Source organism: Apis florea, unplaced genomic scaffold, assembly GCF_048593485.1.
Source record: "Apis florea isolate Af1SG1 unplaced genomic scaffold, ASM4859348v1 contig_2272_pilon, whole genome shotgun sequence".
In the NCBI taxonomy this organism is placed as follows: Eukaryota; Metazoa; Arthropoda; class Insecta; order Hymenoptera; family Apidae; genus Apis; species Apis florea.
The window spans coordinates 2,295,904-2,317,476 of record NW_028256549.1 but is presented as its reverse complement, the minus strand read 5'-3'; the positions used below and the strand labels follow the sequence as shown (position 1 = coordinate 2,317,476).

The following is a 21,573-nucleotide window of genomic DNA, read 5'->3' as shown; positions in this document are numbered from 1 at the left end:
TAGGAGGCAGGAAGATACGATACCTCTTCCTCGGCCTCATCAGATGCCGTTCCTTAACTTTGTACTCGAGGGTGGAGTGCGGCACCCCGTAATAGCTGCCCGCCCGATGCACGCTCATCTCACCCCTTTGAACAGCCCGCACTGCCTCGACCAGGCTGTCCCTGTCGTAGTTCCTGTACTTGCCCCGCTTCGGCCTGGTTCCCTTCCCGCCCGTGGCCGGCTTCGGTTTGTTCGCCTCCTGGCTCTGCGGCTTCGCCTGCGCCTGGGCCTGGCCCTGCTGCGTTTGGCCCGGCTGCGGCGGCGTGTACCTTCCCCTCTTGAACGGGCTCGGATCCGTCATGATCGGTTGCTGCGACTGCACAACCCCGCCGCCCGGTTGACACCCGCCCATCCCGCCGCCCGCCACCGTCTGCCCCTCTTGGAATTTCACGCTTATGCTCTTCGCGATCACGTCGCGAAAGTTGACGGCCACCGTTTTCCCGACCAACGAGTTGGTCGGGCTGCTCGTGCCCGAGAAGGCTGGACTCGCGCGTTCCAGGAGGCCGGGACTCGAGGCCGCGGTCGCGAATCCCTGCGCGAACGCGGCCGAGGTCGGCTCCCCGTTCTTGCTCGAGCACCCGGGCGTGCTCGCCGGCTTGTAGGACGGAATCTTGAGGATCGCTCTGCCCTGCGCGCTGTCGCTCGCCTCCTCCTCGATGTTCGGGTTGAAGTCGTCGTTCGTCATCGGGCCCCTCTGTTGCTGCTGCTGTTGTTGCTGCTGCTGTTGCTGCTGTTGCGACTGCGCCTGGGCCTGCGGATGCGTCGAGTGCGCCGATTGGTGATGATGCGCCAGTTGCGGCGGCTGCGACTGGTCCCCGTTCACGCTTTTGCTCAGCCTCTTGTCCTCGCTCATCAGCCTTCTCATCACCTCTGGAATGCGATAATCTTGGGTCTCCATGCCTGCGAAACGAGGAAACGAACAACGAGTTGAAGAAAACTCGGAAGGATCGATCGAGGGGGATTGTGATCGGATCGATCCCAAAGGACCAGATTCGACTCCGTTAAACTTTTCGCGCCTATCAACGTTTGTCGTAATCTCGGATTAGCCTCACCCCTCCCCCCCCCCACCCTCTTCCCGACCAACCGCTTTAAGTCGCTTCGAGCCAAGCTCCCATTGAGAAAGTGAAAAAAGTGTCGGCGACCCGTCGACCACCACCTGGCTTCTATCGATTTCCGAAGACCCACCCCGGCTCGTAATACACTTTTCGACTTTCGTCTCGAGACCCCTTCGAGACTCGGCTCTCGAACAGCTCTAGCTCTAGGTCGGAAATAACCCAAATTCTTCCTCGCTCTTTCTCTTCTTTATATCTTCTAGTTTTTAAAATTTTATTATATATCTTATATTGGTTTTTTTTACATATATATATATGTACCTTTGAACGGCGCAGCTGCCGCGATCATCTTTTGTATGTAAGGGCCGATGTTGGCGTGTTCGAGGCCCGGCCACTCGGCTCCCGTCTCCTGCCCTCGTTGCAACAACGTTCTCAGGGAATCACCGCCGCTCCCTTCGAGCGTGGAAAACCTGACGAGATCCTCCAAGGACAACAGCGGCTTCAACAGAGCCTTCTCCACTTCTTTCTCCTCTTCCGCTCCGGACAGTTCTTTGTCGTCCACCTGTTAAGAATATTTATTCTCTAGCGTTTTCTGCACCTTCCGCCCCGCGCCGTTTTTTTAAACACGGAACTCAAGAACACGGATCACGGTTAACACCGATTCGCCCTCTCGAGGAAATGGCTCTCGCCCTCCCACGTCTTGGATCGTGAAACAAACGCTTTCTTTCGCGAATACATTTTTTTCGGTTCTTTTTTTTCTTTTTTTCTTTCTTTTTTTTTTTTTCTTTCGTTTTCACGATTCCTTTCATCGAGAGGCGTTCTTCTTTTTTTTTTTTTTTTTTTCTTTTTTGTACGTGTATTTTTGCGTATTCTGCGTGTTTCTGTGTTGTAACTGTGTTGTCGGTTGTCCATATGTATAGTATAACGCTATCTTTTATCTTGTCAAATGCAGAACGATCAAGCGTCATGCAGGGATTGCAAGAAAGAATCGTTCGCAAGAAGCATTATTATGACGCGTAAAAAAAAAAAAAAAAAAGAAATAAACAAATAAAAAGGATGTAAAAAAATAAGGGAATATATATATATGTATATAAATATATACTTTGCCCAAAGTTCTATTCTCGCGATGATAATAATACCATTTTGTATCGCGAAAAGAAAGACAATGGCAAGGTGGAAAATTGAGAACCAGCTCGAAAACGTTACGTTTCCCGGCGAGTAATATATACCCAGCGTTGTACACACCGGTACTGATCTCGTAAATCAATTTGCGTTCAAACAACATGCATTCGAAAATCATAAAAAAAAAAAAAAAAAAAAAAAAAAAGAAAATCTACCACAACTATCAGACTATCTTCTGCGCTTCTCCTAATGACACCAGGCAGAACATCGGTCGGAACAGAAAAGTAATGATCAGTAAAGTAGTCTAAAAGATTTATTTCCCAAAGTGTCGGGCGCCGTTCGTTCCTTAAATTGTCACGTACAACTTTGGAAAATTAATCTTGATCCGCTACCATCTACTACTAGGAAAGCGTGGTATCGTAATAATAATATTGCTTTCGAAAAAGCCACGCCATTTCGTTCCTTCTTTTTTTTTTTTCTCTCTCTCTTTTTCATTTCTTTTCAACATGCCTTGCCTCGCGTTGCAGCGAACACGTCCCCGGGAAAAATTAAAAATTATAACATTTCCTGACATTCCCTCCGAACACACTACTGTACGAATATATCGAGTAAAGCTAAGTGTAGCTCGAGTAGCACGATCGTCCGTAAAACAAACACATCGAGGATGCATAGCGTCGAGGTCGGGGGAAAAAGCGGTATTGGTACGTTTGTGAAAATAACCGTTGGTTGCGAACGAATTCGTGGGGGCCCGCGTCCAAGAAACATTTTTCTCTCCCCTCGGCTCGAAAACGATCGTCCCGAAAACTTACCTCGAGTCTTGCAACCTCGCCAAGACCAAAGAACGGCCGTGTGTTAAACTACAAATAGTGAGATAAAAAAGTTAAACAGCCCATGCAAAAACATTCGACACTACTGAGCATCACGGCGACCGATCGGATCGGATCGCGCGAACCGATTCCATTTCTTTTCGTTTTCACTTTAAAAACCCTCGACAATCCTCCTCTTCTTTTCACGAGTTTTCGCGAATCGGTTCGCGCGAATCCAACGACGATCACCGTGGCAGAGGTATGTTTTGGGGAAGCTCCATTCGTTCTTCCTAACCAAAACCACACTTAGTATAAATGGGCGGTCTTTCTTCGCTAACTAATTAATTAATCAAGATTGCATTTTCGTTATTATCTCTCTCCATTTCTCTCTCACACATATATATATATATGTGTGTGTGTATATATATATACTCTCTTCTTATCCTTGGATGCGTCATCTTTCGCTTAAGATAAACCGCGTCCAAAGGCGTCTCTCCTCTCGATCGAGCGTAATCTTTCCTCGTAACGTCCGATAACTTATGATTAATGACGGTGGAATGTGAATCGAAACCTGAAAGGAACTGGACGATGTTTCTTTAATTGCAGCGCGTACGTATCGGGGAAAATCGAATCGGGATAAGAAGAAAAGAAAGAAGAAGAAGAAGAAGAAGAAGAAAAAGAAAAAACGGGAGATCCAAAATCTACGATGCGATGCAAGTTTAAGAAAAGAGGACGAGATGGAGGAGCGATTCTCTCGATCAGACCTCCTACCGTCACTTCCACTCGATTATCGGACATTCTAAATGGAACAGCTGTGCTATTATATCACCGGGGGATGAAAATTCTTCGACGCCACCGCAGTGGTAGAAGAAGAAGCGTGGATTCTCGAAAACCTATCGATCCTTCTCGATCCCTGGAATAGCCACCACTCGATTTCCGCCAATTCTCAATAATCGTATACTCGACGAGTATATATTCGGCTCGATTATATACTCTTCCTCTACAGAAACTTCGGTATCCTCCATCCTCCGCCTCTCTCTCTCATTCCCTCTACTTCCCTCTCACTCTCTCTCTCTCTCTCTCTCTCTCTCTCTCCAGCCTTCCATCTCTCTCTTCCTCTTGTTCTGTCCCCAAAACCTACCTCGTCCACTTGCGGGGGCGGAGTGGTCGCGGAGGCGTTTTGGGTCGTATTTGGTGTTGTAGTTGTAGTAGTAGTAGTAGTGGTGGTGGTGGTGGTGGTGATGGTGGTGATGGTGGTGGCTGGGGCGCCGGGCTCGTGAGGGTGTGAGTGGGTGCTAGACAGGGACGCGTCCCTTTCGCGCTCCATCGCAAGCTTGTAGACCTTGTTGCGCAGGGTGCTACGCGGTATCCCGTAGATCACGGCCGCCCTCCGTGTCCCGAGCTTGCCACTCTGGATATCCCTGAGCGCGGCTTGCAGCTCCTCCTCGGTGTAGGCCCTCCGGCCACCCCCGGCACCCACCACGGGGACACCACCGACCCCCGCCGCCGCCACGGCCGCCGCAGCCACGGCCGCCACCGGCCCGCTCATAGCCCGTGGCTTCGGCCGATAACCGGAACTGAAAACCAATTCGCATTACCATCTCGCCGTCACCCATCGCGTCGCGTCGCCCTCCTCCTCGTCCTGCACCGACCATCGAGAAATGTGGATATTTTTTTCCAACCTCCTTCGTTTTCTATAACTATGAGTCGAACTTTGCTCGTCTCTGCTTCTTGAAAACCCGAATATAACCCGATCGTCATCACCATTTTATAACTTGGTGGTTTGACGTTAAATTAACAGACAGCCGGGGTTCAAATCTACGACGAAATTGGAAACAACGAGGTATTACGTATTTAAACGAGATTTCTTTTTAACAAGGCGTGCACGACGAGCTTTGATTAGAAATCTCGCTCGCTCGAAATCTTCGTCATATCTTTTTAGCGGGTTATCCAGGATTTCGGTATCACGTGCACGAGTGGTTCATCGGCCACAATCCGCGCCACGGTTTTCCGCTCGGCAACCACGTGGCCGGTGTGCCGTGGCCACGTGTCCCGCGCGAGAATCGATCCGTGCCTCCGTGTCTCGTTAACTAAACTTTGATCTTTGACCTATCGCCTCTGTCCCCTGTAGCAAATTCTAGGTATCCACGAAATTAGACGAGAGGAGGGGGTGGGGGGGGGGAGGGAAAGCTCGTTTAGCATTTGCATTGCGCAATCGAAACGTTTCTGAAAATATCACTTATACACGCCATTTTCTCCGCTCTCTTGAACAACATCGCAGTTCTTCGAGCAGCTTCGAGTATCATTTTCTCCCTTCCACTGGAGACACGGTATATTCGTATCATCGATATCGGTTTCCTTATCGCGTTCTTCGAATTGGAAAAAAAAAAAGAAAGAAAGAAAGAAAGAAAGAAAGAAAGATTTCAATTCGCAATATCGGTGAAAAGTATTCGAGGAACGGATCGTCTCGTAGTTTGACAATCGGATTAATCGAAAGAATTCGTTCCTGAAAGGAACCGCGTTCGCCTTCTCGACGTCGAGAACATGCCCTCTTCCTTTCTCTCTCCGCCCCCCCCCCTCCTCCCCTCTCTTGCTTGCCGATTACGAGTTCGTCGACCTATTCTCTTTCGCCCGGTAAAATAAACTGATAAAAATTGCGTGTATTTCGTATTCCCACACCCCTCCCTTCGGTTCGAGTACCGGTTGCAACACCCGATATCTCCTCTCCTTCCCCCCCCCTCTCCCCCCTTATTATTTTTATTCCTTGTATTCGACCGATACCTGCCGCCGCGCCACCACAATTAACTCTGCCTCTAATCGCTATTCCAATTCCTTCGCCACCGCGACTCGAGGTTAATTAATCGCTAATTTCTCGGCTATTCCTAGACCTAAATAATTAAACGCTTTGTCGGTGAAATCGTAATTGCTCCCATTTTAATCCATCATTGTCCGCTGCGCGGCACCGATTAAGATAAGAAACGGTCGCGATGCGACGAAAATGAGCCACGCAGAAAACGGAGGAATCGATCGATCGATCGATCGATCGATCGTTCGTTCGTTGTTGCATCGTTTATCTTTTTCAAAAAAAAAAAAAAAAAAAAATTAAACACATTTTTCCAAAAATAATTGTTAAATCTAAAAATTAAAATCTCATTCTTAAAGAGAGGCGTGCGCGCGCGCGCGCGCGTTTGATCGATCCGTCTCTTTCGTTAACCTCGAAACAACGACACCTCGAAACGTTCATAATCTCGGCGATGCGTACAACTAGCTATAAAGTTTCTATCCTCCGTTCCTCCAAGGGAAAAGACAATTTTTTTTTTTTTTTTTTTTTTTAAGAAACGACCGTTGACTCGATTTTCTCGGTTCGGTAGATCGCGTCGCTTCTAATTTCGACTCGACTCGCGTGGAGTTTCGTCGCCGGGCTATCTTATCGTTAATTGCGGTGGCGCGCATGCGCGGGCGCGATCCGAGACCACCGCGCCTCGTCTCTTTTTCTCCAGCGTTCCTCTCCCGAGTTTTGGTCTTTCTCGCTCGGCTCGGCTCGGCTCGGCGTACGACACATGCGAGGTACTTTGTGCCTTCGATGTGTCAGGAGGTGGCAGATTACGGTGCTACTAATAATAGACGACGATAAAAATTTGACGCGCAAAATGTTCCGCGGGGAAAACAGCGAAAACACGAGGGCAACGTACGGACACGGTTCGCGACTTTGACTCCTCCGCCGCATATTATATTCTTCTCGCTCCCTTATATTGTTCTCCCTCCCTCCCCGTTCCCCCGTATTATTATTTATTTTTCGCCAACCTCCTCGACATTAGAGAACCGCTATCGGGATTTACGACTTAATTTATTTCGGGTTAGGAAACGTTGAACTCGGCGCGAGTTCGCGCGCCGAGCGAAAACTTCGCCGTTTCTCGACCGGACGGTCGAAATTTCGTCGAAATTTATTTTGAAACGAATCGAATTTTTGTTTTTTTTTTTTTTTTTTTTTTTTTTTTTCTTTTCGGCAACCGAGCCGAAATCTCCTTCGATTTCTTTTCGCAGCTCGATCATCGATTAACTTTCACGCCCGATTCGCGGCCGAGCCGAGTTTCTCCTCGCCAATTTTCGAGTTACCCTTTGGAACGGATTACGATTTTTTTCAGAGATAGACGATACGAGGAACACTCCTTCGAGTGTTAGCTTCCTACGAAACCGAATATTGCCAATACGGTGGTCGGCTTTTCTTTTCTTTTTCTTTCTTTCTCTTTTCTCTCTCTCTCTCTCTCTCTCCTTTTTCGCAAGTAACGCGGATAAACGTGGAACGGGAGCGCGATAATTTTAACCGACACGCAAATTTTATTGAAGAGATTAACGCGCGGATAACGCGAGGCGGCGTTGTTCCCCGCCCGCGGACTCGAAACCGGCGCGAAAAAAACGTGACTTCGTGAAACGACTTCGGTTTGGAAATTTTAACGTAACGAGCGACGGGGTTGATTCCCCGATGCTCGAAAGGGAAAATTTTCCGAATAAGCAAACAACAGGTAGGGGGAAAGAGGAGGAGGAGGAGGAGGAGGAGGAGGGACTTTTTAATTACCGGTTCGAAATACGCCGCCGCTGTTTGGTAGGATTCGAAACGCGAATCCTATTTTATAACGACGCAACTTCCTGACGAGCGTGTACGAACAGTATCGCGCGATATAGCAGTATACGATACGATATAAAAGTGATCCAACTCTTTCGAGCGGGGGAACAGGATAGGATATTAAGGATAGCCGATTAATAGAATCGAGAAGCACGAGGATCGAGCATCGAAACGAGTCGAAAGCGCGTTTGTCCGTCGTTGAATCGTCGCGAATCTATTCTCGATCCTTTTGAATACGCGGAATGCGATCAACACTTTCCTTTGCTCGCGCGGAATGCAAATACCTATATATCAGAGGTAGGTAGGTAGGTAGGTAGGTAGGTAGGTAGCTTCGTTTCGCTACGAGGTGTAAAACGAGCCGCGTGATAACACACCGCTACGAATCGACTAGCTGCTTCTTCTCTCCGTTCCGGTTACCGGACTGTATCATCCAACGAGCGACGACGAATTTCTTTTCTCTCTTTCTCTTTTTCTTCTCGGACACGAATAATGATCATCGAGAGCGTCTAATAACTCGATTTCTTTTCTTCTCTCTCTCTCTCTCTCTCTCTCTCTCTCTCTCTCTCTCTCAGTCGGTGCATGACGAGAACGCGAAAATCGAACGCGTTTGGTTCGCGTCGAATCGATGGAAAAAAAAGGATGGACTACTTACTTAAAGATACTCTTGGGATCGATACCTGCTGTCATCCTCAGAGGTATTTTCTGTTGTTCCAATAGAGATATGTTGTTATCCTGCGACAGAAAGCGTACACGTATCACCCAACTGATATCCGCTCGTCTGAATAAAATAAAAAGATAATAACGGTATACAACATACGTATACATATACGTATATATATATACATGTACATACGTATACATATACGTGTTTAAAATATATATATATATAAACGTAAACGTAAAAATGTGTAAATGTGAACGTAAACGTAAAGGTAAATAATGTGAGAAGACGACTAGTATGCATTATAAGGTCGATGGACTCTCTCTCACTCTTTCTCTCTCTCTCTCTCTCTCTGTTCGCGTGTATCGACGTTAAGGAAAGAAGGAAGCGAATCTACCCACGCCAGAAGGAGCGCACGTACCTGAGAATTTTTGGGTTTGGCCGAGAGGTCGAGAGGTTGGTCGGCTGGCGTTGCACTGTCCTGATGAGGCTGCACCCCAACGAGAGGCGCCTCCCTTGGTGGTAGACACCACTGAGGCAGTAAGGTGGGGTAGGTACCGGTGAGAGCCGCGGCGACCACGGATGCCGCCATCGGGTCCACCTGGACCGACATCGGTGATTCGGCCGATCGCGAGCTGCTGCTACTGTCGCTCTGCGGGCTCTGCAGGACGCGACATCGAACATGTTATATGTTCGTCCGGCTCGTCTCATTGGTCGACGGAACACACACGGAAAGGAACTGATTACCACCGGCGTGGGAGGGAAGAAGAAACGATCGTGGAAAAAGGAGCGTGCCCTCCCTCCAATCTCGAGGGTGGCGAGGAGGGAGGCGGCTACTAAATCGAATCCTGATCAAATTCGCTTTCGCGAGATCGCGTGTGATACGGGGCGCCCGCCACCTTCGTGAAACTTTTATAAGGGAGACGGCGGTGTCAAAGCGATCAAAGCCGCGGGATGGACGCGGAAAGGCGAGAAAAGTAGTTTTTTCGCGCGGGTATAATCAAAAATTGAACCGCCGCGTTTCCCGCGGGTTGTCCTGGCCGGCACAAGCGTGGGGGGAGGAGCCGATCATAATCATCATCATCATCATCATCATCATCATCATCATCATCATCATCATCATCTCTACACGCCGTTACACAACCGCGCGCGCGTTTGTCCTTTCCGTCCCCCGCGCGCGATTAATTATGCGCTCTGAAGTATTATTGCTACCGTACGCGTTGCTACTAATGCAGTTTGTAACATGTACACACGCGATTTCGAATCGCGTCATGGTGACATCCGGAGTCACGGAGCGACGAGTTTCATTTTAAATCTCCTCGAGGTGAGCTTTTGCTCTCTCCGTCTTTCGTTCTTTCTCTTTTTTTTTTTTTTCCTTTCCCTTCTCTTTCTTTCTTTCTTTCTATCTATCTATCTATCTATCTATCTATCTATCTATCTTTCTTTCTTTCTTTCTTTCTTTCTTTCTTTCTTTCTTGCCCTCTCTCTCTCTCTCTCTCTCTTTTTTTTCGTTATCATCAAATTAGACGTTAGACGTCTGTTGTTCCGCGAACAACATTCGTGTCTCGACAGTGACGATCAACGTCACCATGACGCGACCAAGACTCGTTTCGCCTAAAGCTTTACCGCCCGCTCGAGAATCGTACTTACGAGAGGTGGTTGATCATCGTGGGGTAGCTTGCCGTCCAGGCAAAAGTAACACTTGTCTAGCGGCTTCCAGTCCTCGGGCGGTGGGCTGGTGCGTCGGCTCCCGACGAGGAACGGCGCTGCTACCACGACGTTCCTACCGGCTTCAACCTCCCGACACGGCAACCCTGACCTGATCCCGTCCGGGTGATCCAAACCGGGTGTCGTCGTCAATATCGTTGGACCGCCTCCAGAACTCGGCGCCTCCTGCAACTCCTCCTCCTTCTTCACTCTCAACAACCCTTGCGTCACCGGTGTCCGATCCAACGCGACTTCTTCCTGCGTTCGTTCCTGCAATCATCAACCATCGTTTTTTTTTTCCTCTCTCCTCCTCCTCCGCCTCCTCCTCCTCCTCCTCTTCTTCCCTCTTGAAACTCGAAGAAGGAAGAAGAAAGAGGAGGAGGAGGAGGAGGAGGAGAGAAAGAAGGAAAGAAAGGATGCAAACCTTGGTCCCTTCCGTATCGGTGGCGTTGGAAGTCGGATACTCCCGAGATCCCCGATCCTTTTCCCTTCTGAGAGGGGTGACGGGCCTGTCGGCGTCCTCGTCGAGTTTCAACCGTTTCTCCGCCTCGCCCTGCCCCCTTCCATCCTCCTCCTCCTCGTTCTCCTCCTCCTCCTCCCTGTCCTCGGCCCCCTCCCCCTCGTTCTGGCGGCGTTTCCGCAACCGCCTGGTCGGGATCGTGGTGGTCCCCGTGGTCATCGTGTTGGACGTCGCGACGACGCTCGACGGGACCACGGTGCTCGTACCCGTTGTCGCCGCGGTGGACAGAGGCACCGTCGTCGCGGTGGCACCGGTCGCGGTGGTAACCGTGGCCGCCGTCGAGGTCTCGCCGGCCCTCGACTCCTCCCTGCCGTTCGCGAACTCGTCCTCGCCGACCTCGACTTTGATCTCGTCCGGCCTCAGACGCCGAGTCTCCTCCTGCTGCCTTTGTTGCCGTTGTTGTTGCTGATAGGGACGGTGGTGGTCTTGGAGATGATGATGATGATGATGATGATGATTCTGCAGGTGATGCCTGTGCAGCGTCGCCTCCTGCTTGATCGGGCCCGCGGTCGTGGCCGTGGCTGTGGCCGGTGTCGCCGCCGTCGTCGTCGTCGTCGTCGTCGTGGTCGTCGTTGCCGTTATCGTTACAGGTAATGAGGAGGACGCGGGATGAAGCGGGCGCGACCCAATTTGTTCCAGGTTCCCGGGCACCGGGTCGCAGGACGACGAGAACGCCGGGTATAGCCGGTGGTGGGGCTGTGCCGTCGCTGATTCGCTGCTGCGAGTACCGCTGTACAGGGTGTCCTGATATTGCTTCCATCTCCTACGGCCCATCAACTCCTCCGCGACCCGTTCCAGACCTGCGACACCACCGCAACTGCATCAAACAATGACGAGCGCCACTATTTCGCGTATATAAAGGCAAACACCGTTCCGGACGATATGTCGCTGCGACGTATCTTTCGCTTCATCTTTCCTTCTCCCTCCTTCTCCCCCCCCCACCCTCTCTCTCTCTCTCTCTCTCTCTCTTCTACTCCCTTATCGGGCACGGTGTCGATCGACGAATCGTCGATCCGAAGAGTTTCGACGATGAACGATCGCGAAAGGAAACGATCGGTGCCCAGGCTTGGAAAAAGCGCGAGTTTCATCGCGTGAGCGCGAAGATCCGCGATAAGATCCGAGTGTACGACCACCGCCGATGTCGGAATCATCGCCAAAATCGCATGCTCGAGAAAACCGACCGGACGTGGTGGTTCTTTTTCTTTCTTTTTTCGAAGGACACGGCGGTAACACGCACGTCCCAGTATCCGAGCGAACGTGTCGCAAGAGAAGCGTGCGCGGGGAGAATTACGACACAATTTGTTCAAAAGTGCAAAACTAGCTAGTTTCCTAATATCTTCTTCTTTTTTCTCCCCTCCATTCTCTTTTCTCATAAATCCATCGGATGACTCGTTATCGGATTTCGTATTCGAAAACTTCCACCTGCCGTTATTTGGAAATCTTATTCCGCGCATTAAAAATAATGTATGTATATATATATATACATATATATATATATATTTTTTTTTTTTTTCGTTGTTACTTCTCGAATCGAATCGTGAGCGCGCGTGTCGTAATCGGGAACGCTCCTCGCGCAACGGTCAACGATAGACGCTGATGATAACGGAATTTTTTTTCCCTCTTCCTTATCCAAAGGCCGAATAGTCGGGGCGTTATCGTAACGGGCGAATGACGTGCCTCACTCCCGCCAATGCGAACGGGCAAAAAAAGGTTGCCTCGCAAGAATCGTACGCCAGATATCATCGAGTTGCAGTTATCCGCAATTTTTAATGCACCGCTTGTGACCAATATTAATTCTCAATATAAATACGAATATATATATATATATATATCGAGTTCCAATGTAAATTCAGCCCAACGTTTATTTTTCACTCGAGATCGATATCGCGCTCAAAAAATTCCCGACAATTCCATAATATTCGAACGGTGGAGCGTTTAATAAAAAAAAAAAAAAAAAAAAAAAAAAACGGGCGACGGAAAGCGATGGAGGAGGAGGATTTCTCGTCCGATGATACCTCGCGCTCGATGATCCTCGCTCGAACGAGACAAGCGTCAATTGATTCTAAACGGACACCCGGTACGATGGCACGCGTCCCGCAAATGCACCGCATAACTGTCACGTCATTTGGTCGTCGCGTGTGCCGCACACGCCGACGTACACGGCACGAGTACACAGAGTTTTTCCACGGGCGCGAACGAAGACGAATTCGGCCTCTCGCCGAATACGAGGGCTCCCTCCTCCCCTCGATGGATTATTATTTTTGCCCGATTTCAACCAATTCTCGCAGCGAGAACCGCGTAAACTCGCGCGACACTCCTCGAATTCCCGCCTTTCGGTCCCGCCTCTGCCTCTCCGTCCTTCCGCTTCCGATGTCTCACTTTTCTCCTCCTCCTCCGCCCCCCCCATCCCCCCTCCCCCGGATACCAATGACTCAATTGGAACAGCGCAGCGTTTCTGTGACGTGGCGCGGAAAAATACAAATGTCTGAATCGGAAGAGGAGGGGAGAAAGACGAATTTTGATCGGATAGTTTTTCAGACGATGAAGAGAAAAGAAAGGAAAGGGGGGAGGGGGGAAAAAAAATATCGGGGATGTACACTCGCACGCACGCACACGCACACACACACACACACACACACACACACGTTCGGCGGACTTATTGATCGGCAAGGTTGCATTAAATGCCCGCTAGGCTGTAAAAGGAACGCGCGCAATGAAAAACATCTGAATAAATTATTATTGTTTGTCGAACGTTTCGAACGAATAGCGACGCCCCCATCGTGGTAGCCCATCGTCGTTTCTACCGGCCATTATTTAAACGCTCTAGTTCCGCGCAGCTTATCAAATACAGGTATAATGCCAGTTTGCGGAAACGCGAACTGGATCTGCGCCGAGCGTCGCCGCCGCGGCGTTATATCTCGCGTGCACGCGCGCCTCGCTGTCAGAAAAACGTATGACAAGCATTTACGGTCAGGGCTGAGTTTGTACAGCCGTGTACTTTTAAATGGGCCGCAGACGAAATGCCGTATATAATTCGTACGGATAAGTCTATCTCGTTATCTCTCTCGTCTTAGCGTAATATCGTAATTTCTCTTCTTCTCTTCTTTAATCTCGATTTATTCCGGAAAATCGTTTCAACCGTTGCAAAGGAGCGATCCGCAATAATAATTTTCTTCCTCGAATCGAGGGATTGTAACAGTTGTAAGAAATAAAACGCTACGCCATTTTTCCCGAATCGACTAATCGTTTCTCGATTTAGCGTTTTTCTCATTCGACGAAGCATTTTCGATCGCGCACGAATCACCGCTCGAGCGAGCGTGATCGCCCCCACGGATTATTTAGAAAATCGATCAAACTTGTTGGTGATCGACGACGCATCGCAACAATTATAAACGAATCATCATCTCGAGTGAACGTGAGGGGCCCAAGGTCGCGTCAACAGCAGTGAGTCATGAAAAATCTGTCCGGAATAAGGCGATCGTCGCACACGAAAAAAAAAAAAAAAAAAAAATTTTTTTCTTCTTCTTCTTCTTCCACGTTAAATTTAGCCTCGTTTCACGATGACGTCAAACACACGACTCTCTACTACTCGTCTACTCATCTGTCGCAGAAGAACAAAGGGAGCTCGCGTTGCGCTCTAACGTTGCGAGGCGAACAACGTTCAAAACGTGGAAAACGTCTTCAACGCGGATGAGAAAATTTCTTCTTCTTCTTCTCCTCTCCGAACAGATTGCGCAGAATTTTTGATTCCGGATCATTTATACACGTGGTAAACATCGATTACTGCCAACGTACTTTGGCAAAAAGCCAAGTAACGTTGATTAGAAACGGCCGTGATTATTTCTCCATTACGAAAGGTTGATTCGAAGAAAAAGAGGAGGGAGAAAACAATCGTCTCGGAACTAATTATACGGCATGCAAGTCGATGTACTTTCGATGGGGAACCGAGCCGGTTAAGATTCCCCCTTTTTCCTTCTCAAAGGTCTGATTAACCTCGTCGTCCGAGTATACACGTCCCGGTGCCCGCGCCTACTCGCGTTGCAGCATCGCCGACCTTGCATGTAATCAATGGGTGTACGGGAGGAGAATAATCTGTTAGGAAAGCAGTAATCGCGCTTTTTCCTCTCGCCAAGTTTCTTCGTTCGAGTGGGCGGCGAAACACGGGATCCGGATTTTCAAATGAATGAACGTATCCGAATGGGCACGATCCTAAACACGACGGAACGCAACGGTACACACAAGATAGACTTGTGAAGATACAGCCGTGTACGCAATCCAATTTCCAAATGACGTAAATCGAGAGAGTCGTGAAAGAATGAATTTATTTATCTCCTCTCCTCGGCTGCGATTTCGTCCGAAACGAATTTTTCCAGAAATCTTGTAAACGAGAAAGATATTGCGCGCTTGTTGCAATGATACTTGGAGAAAAAAAAAAAAAAAAAAAAGAAAGAAAGAAAAAATTATGGGCTTGGAACGAACCATTGGGAACGAAAGATGTTGCGTCAAAACTTGCGCTCGCGAGATTCTAACAAAAGCAAAAGAGAAAAAGGTATAAAGTGAATATAAAGTAAATAAAATGAGGCGAAGAGCGATGATTCGATCGTAAGTGGGGGGGAAAAATTGGGAGGTTTCGAATTGTGTCGCGTTGCGTCACGAGTTTATGATCTCTACGACTATATTTTTCTTATGGCCATTTATCGGTCGATCGAAGGTCGATAGTTGTGCACGAACGTTGGTCGTTCACAGCGAGCGAAGTTCGAGTCCTTGATCGATTCTGAAAGTAATTAGACGGGTGGCGCGCCTTTGGATGAAATTCCAGGCAGGAGGTGCCGAACCAATCTTATCTCGCGTGCCATTTAAGAAGAGGAAGAAGTAGGGCAGATGACCACGCCCGGGATTAAGCCAATGATGACGTAGACTTGGCACCAGGAACCTCTCCAGTGTATAAAACGATTATCCCTTCCCACTCTTCTGGCATTTCGTTCGTTCGTTCGTGCGATTAAACGTCGGCCTGCGCATCGAAGAATTTCAAAAACTCCGTGTTATACCGAATGGGGGGAGGGGAGGGGATCTCTCGAGCGTCGTAAATTACTCGAAAAATCTCAACGATCCGTAAAAGCGCAGTAAATGGAAAATAAATGGAGTTTTTCCTCCAGAAAGAATACTTTTATACTTGCGGAATCGAAGAGAACGGCGTCGAAGAGAACGTGCTCGTGAAAGAATGCTCGTGTAACCACACACGCGGGATGATAATAATAATAATAATAATAAATGGAATCCATTTCTTTCTTTCTTTCTTTCTTTCTTTCTTTCTTTCTTTCTTCTTTTTTTCCGAGAAGAATTTTCGATAATCCCTCCCGATCGAACAGTTCTCAGTCTTGATAAATGGTGAATCAAAATGAGGAAGATTCGAGAACGAAGAAGAGAGAGAGAGAGAGAGAGAGAGAGAGAGAGAGAGAGAGAGAGAATCTACTTTCCACGGGCGTCCTCCGTGAACGGCGAGGATATAGCGGCACCATTCTTCAATTCTAAATCGAATGGCCTCGGGCCCCATCCGACCAATGGCGGCGCCGCAATTTTAGATCCAAGCGCGCGCGCTATATTTCCCCCAACAGTTGCCGCTGTCTTGGTGCTATTCCCTTGGTCCCGTCACTAATCGTCGGTCCGTTTCGACCAATGGCAATCCGGTTTAGACGAGAGTAGAAGGTTAGGAAATGGGTGGCCGGGTATGGTGGGGCTGCAGCTGGCTCTCACGACGCACAAGGCTATCCTTTGTCCGAAACTCGCTTGCGATTCGCCGCCGCCGCCGCCGCTGAACCTTCAGGACGATAATAACGAAATAATTGCGATAACGACCCCGGTGCCAGACAGCACCTATGCGTCTCACCGCATCGAGATCGCTGTATTTCTTTTCTTCTTCTTCTTCTTTTCACTTACGAAATTTTCATTCGTGCGATCGACGAAAAAGAAACGGATATATATATATATATATCTATCCACTATTAAGCAAGTGATTAGATATTACTTATTAATATTCGCGATCGTGTACAGAGAGAAATCTTTTCAAAAATTTAAAGTAAAAAAAAAAAAAATATCGAGTAGATATTAAATTATTAATAGAGTATCGCGCGATTTATACAAAAGAGGGAATCTATTCGACTGATTCGAATTAGGGTGACACGATCGTGAATAAAAAAGAAGAGGAAAAGAAAGAAAAAGAAAACGCAGCATTACTCGGGGTCTCCGATACCGAATATCGCGCGATGTAAACACAGAATGGGTGAGGAAAAAGCACGGGATCTACGCGGCGGTTACCGTAACGGTAAGTAGATCGACAAACGATCTCGCGAGTGCTCGTAGCGGTAATAAAGAGCATTCATAAAGAACGGTTACGTTTACCGCGATCTTGGTCGATAACTTAATTGCAGCGATTCGAGTGTCTTTCGCCTGTTCGAAGACTCGGCTCGCTGTATACAGCCGGGATACAAAAATATTCTTCGGTCGCCTACTCGAGAGTTATCAGCATCGCTTTGTTACAACGATCACGAGATTTCCATTCACCGGCGAGAGATCGGTTAGTGGTTTTCGAGGCGAGCAAAGGACAGACAGAGACAGGCAAGATGGATGTCGAAATCCGCGGAGCGTTACTTGTCTCTCAACAAGGCATGGAACCCAGCCGTGCCTCATTAAGATCTCGAAACGATGCTTGCCAAAGATAGACTCTCCGAAGGTTATTTGTTAATCTCTCCCAACGTATTAACACCTTAAGAATATATCGGTTACGATATATATTCACGACCGCTTGTATACCAATCTATTTGAACGAATAATCGGTTTCCAACCAACGCCCTCCTATATCCAACGATGTATATTTCACGCGTTTTCACAGGAAATAAATCGAATGAATCGAATCGCGAAACGAAATTATTATTTACCGCGAGAAATGATTTATCGGAAGAGCGAGTCGTTCGTTAAACAGAGAGAGAGAGGGGGGGGGAGGGAGGGAAAGAAAGAAAAAAGAAAAGAAGAAATCTGAACAAATCACACGGAACAGGAAATCCAGCCGCCAAAGGCTGTTACAAAAGCACGGAAACGAACAATACCCGAAGTAAGGCACACCCTTTTCAGCAACAGCTTCGAACCGCTGCTGACTAACCTAAAAGCACCAGCTGCCCCCCAAAAATTTTTCGCCTCTTCCCCGCCCCCCTCCCGCTCCTCTTTGTCCTTTGGCCTTAGCATTCGGGTAACCGAGGTTGGTCACTCTGTGTGCGCCAACCGCTAGGCAGTCGACGTATTATCAAGCGACCGCTTCTTTTTCTTCAACAATGTTCGTCAAGGTGTGCACGCGTCGGTACGTACACAGATCTACGTGAGAATATGTACGAACGTGGGCTGACCTCGCGGACCATTCTTCTTCGTTCCTCCTTCTCTCTTTCTCCTTCACGTTCTTTCCCTCTCCTTCGCAGCCTTCTCTCAAACTCGCTCGCACTCTCTCCCTCTCCCTTCCTCCCTCCCTCCCTCCCTCTCTCTCTCTCTGCTCGCCAATCTCCTCGCCTTCTCTCCTTCGCCGCTCGCTCTTTCTCGACGATCCTCCACTGGTATAATGACCTCGGGAATCACTGCTCGGGTCGAACTAATGGAGCGATATCGTGCAATGAAATAATATACTGGAACAATGTGAAATTACAGCTCCGACCGTTGCGTTTGCTGTACCTCGCAGACCAGAAATTTCAAGATTCGCGAGTCCGCGATACGTATGTGTATGTATATATACACTGGAACAAGATAAACACTCTTCCTTTTTCCCCCCTCCCCTCTCTCTCCTCGTATCGTTCGATTTTTAATCTCGATAATTCCTCGATACAGTTCAACCTTGCCACCGTTCAATAATCAATATATATATATATATATATACACTTATATATATAATATAAAATATATATATATATATATATATATATATATATATATATAAAACGGTTAACAGCGACCTCTTGCAATTGGAATCTTAACGATCGTTCCTCACGCTTTCGAGACGAAAAGTTTCGAGATCTCGTAATAAAAATGCTGCGTGGTTACTCTAACTTGTTGTTACACACGCAAGTGTATTGTAAGCGGCTTGGCGCGACGACGTTACACACTTCTTATTGCCAAGGTATTATCCAACGTGAAGAGGCTCGATCGGCAACCGTTCGCGTTCGAACGAAACTGGTTAAAGAGCGGAAGCGCGAAGGAAACTCGTGAACACGGGAAGGAAGAGGGACGACACGTTTATCGATCGTTGCCCACGCTTATCGCTCGTCGTTCGCTTTCCAAACGAAAGGAAACGAAAGAGACGAAAGATCTGCCGGCCGCCTCGTGAAAGGAAGAACGCGGGGTCTCGTACTTTCGTTATATTTTAGCTTGCTAAGCGATGCAAACGGCAATCGGATACCAGACGTACCGCACAGTCGTCTTGTGACCCATTTATCGTTCACCGGTGTCTAATGTTACCCGCGGGAAGAGTTGCATTGCAAGATTGCCGCGCGCGGGTTACGCGAAATTCACGATTTTAACGGGTGGCGATAAAACGATGGTGACATTGACGAATTGGAATAGGACGGTTGGAGCTGCGCGGAAGTAGGAAGGACATCGTAGCGTCGCGTTCCAATTATATCAAACATCCTTTTTCCTTAATTATTTCGATAAGCAAATCTGGCGCGAAAAATATATATATATACACATCTATATAACATGTATAACTCGTACATACACTATATGTATTTCGTAGGAAAAAATGTAGACGAAGAAAAATAATGTCGCGTTTCGTCGAGTGCCGATATTTTTTTGCTCGCGTAGAACAGCGTAAACGTAACTACCGTTTTCAATGGTGGAAATGGCAGTGCTGGCGAGCTAGAAAGGAATATCATCGGTGACGCGTGTTTACATCCGGGCGACGAAACGCGCCTGCAACGAACAATTCTAAAAAGGAAGAGAGAGAGAGAGAGAGAGAGAGAGAGAGAGAGAGAGAGAGAGAGAGGAGAGGAGGAGGAGGAAGCAATGTAGGAAAACCAGGAAGGAAAAGATGCGAAGCAAGGGCGAGGGAGAAAGGAGGAGAAAGGAGGAGAATAAATGGAATAAAAATCGTGGTTCGTAAGATAAAGACGAGCGAGGGAAAGTAGAGTAAAAATAGAAATTGAAAACTGAGAATAGCGAGACGAGAACGGACGAGCGAAGGAACGGGCGAAAGATACCCACGTTGGCGTGTTTGCTGCCAACGTGTACGCGTACTACACATGCACGAAACGCGATAACGTTGACAATCGGTGTGCACGCACACTTGCGTATCGGCTAATATCGTCATTTTGACGTCGCGGTAAAGCAGAGCTTTGTGCGGATGATATTCGATGGTCGATCCGAAAAAGACGGATTAAAATGCAACGGATCACCGTCGCCATCCGTTATCGGATTAACGTTTTCGAGTTTTTTACCACTAGCAGCAGCAGTACTCTGTATAAAATTGCCGTGTATACGCGCCAACTACATACCCTCTAACAGACCGATTTACAAATTGTGCCGTTTAACCGGGGAAATTTTTTTTACATCTGTATATATATATATATATATACGTATAAAATTTTTTTATACACGGCAAGAGAAAAGGAAATCGAGGCGACTTGTTTCTTCGAACAAATCCTTGGCAAATTCTTGGGAGAATGATGATTAACGATTTTTGAAATGAAACGTTCCAGTTTCTAAATCGGTTCTAAATCGATAATTCGATGTAATTAATCTTTAATCTTGATCCGTCCCAATTAAAAGCATGAAAGTAAAATTGAAATACGTAAAAATACGAATCGCGCGACAAACTATACGAAGTAAAATTGGTCGGAAGATTAGATGGTCACGTCGTCTTAAGAACGTCTTAGAAAATGCTGATTCATACGAAATGTACGGAATAGCGTGAAATTTCGCAACGCTCGTACTCACCAAGAAGGGAATCGTACGAATCATTTTCGAACGTACGAGGAAGAATGCGTCGTTATTAATTTCGCGATGATTCTTTGCGTTTGATTCATCAACAATTCCGCGAATCTGATCGCGCGTGAATACGTGTCTACTTCGGATACGGTATTACGTACGTATCGTAAAATTTGGAACAACAAATTTTGAAAGAAATCGGTTCGGAAGGAATTTATGGAGAAAGGAAATTTAATATTTTTAACGAGAAATTTGTAAAGATATCGTTGAAGATAAATTGGCGCGATAATCGCCCATTTGTAAAAGCTATTTTTGCTTCCCGAAACTATTACTTACTTAAATAATACGCAGCAGCATGTTAAATAGATAACTGGTAAACAAAACTCGATAAAATGGAAAAGAAATTGTATCGCGAAAGGGATAATTTGTCAAGTACAAAGGGGACGGAATTACCGGTGTACAATATGAATTTTACAACTAAAATCGACTACTCGTTGCAACGCGTCCCGTTATATTTTACAAGGAGAATGATCATTAATATCGTTCATTGATATTAATTTCTGTCAAGCTTCGTAATTATCTGACAGGGCATGTGATCATTTAATGGATTATTATATGCGCTTCCATCTGAGTATTAACTCATTTTCCGCGTTTTAAAAAACAGCTCGACACGGTTCGTTGGTAATTTTCCAAATTGTTTACACGCGATGCCTGCACTCATTTACACATGGGCGAAAAATATTTCGTAAAATATTAATATGGGCAAAGTTTGCGCTTTACGCCCGATATTAACGTAACAAAATATTCCCACTTGGAATGAAAAATTAACGAATATAAAAGGGAAATTTGATCGCGTGCTTCGTGGACGGGGGAGAGGGGAGGGGATACAACTTTTGCGCCCAAGTCTCTTTTCGATCGCGGAGGATCCGCCGGCCATGCTCACTCGACAGGATTCGATCAATCGTCATTACGATTTAGATATCCTAAAACGTAATGTAATGTCATCAAACGACACGGACGCAAGTGAAGCTCAACTCGTCCAATATCGAATAATCGTCCCGTCTGTTTCAAAACCGCGAAGT

The 21,573-nt window shown here is 47.3% G+C and overlaps 1 protein-coding gene across 6 annotated transcripts in view; it reads right to left on the bottom strand.

Moving 5' to 3' along the window:
• Positions 1 to 21,573, bottom strand: part of Eip93F (Ecdysone-induced protein 93F) — an 88,638-nt gene that overhangs the window by 20,951 nt on the left and 46,114 nt on the right. For 3 of the 6 annotated variants that reach the window (XM_086902390.1, XM_086902389.1, XM_086902388.1), the window contains exons 3-9: positions 10,436 to 11,331; positions 9,955 to 10,281; positions 8,726 to 8,965; positions 8,296 to 8,375; positions 4,161 to 4,596; positions 1,413 to 1,653; positions 24 to 939 (exon numbers count right to left, since the gene is read on the bottom strand). In XM_086902390.1, coding sequence (XP_086758516.1) covers positions 24 to 939; positions 1,413 to 1,653; positions 4,161 to 4,596; positions 8,296 to 8,375; positions 8,726 to 8,965; positions 9,955 to 10,281; positions 10,436 to 11,331 — 3,136 coding nt within the window. Of the gene's footprint in view, positions 1 to 23; positions 940 to 1,412; positions 1,654 to 4,160; positions 4,597 to 8,295; positions 8,376 to 8,725; positions 8,966 to 9,954; positions 10,282 to 10,435; positions 11,349 to 21,573 lie in introns of all 6 variants that reach the window. The other 3 variants (XM_086902391.1, XM_086902392.1, XM_086902393.1) reach the window with 3 other exon arrangements.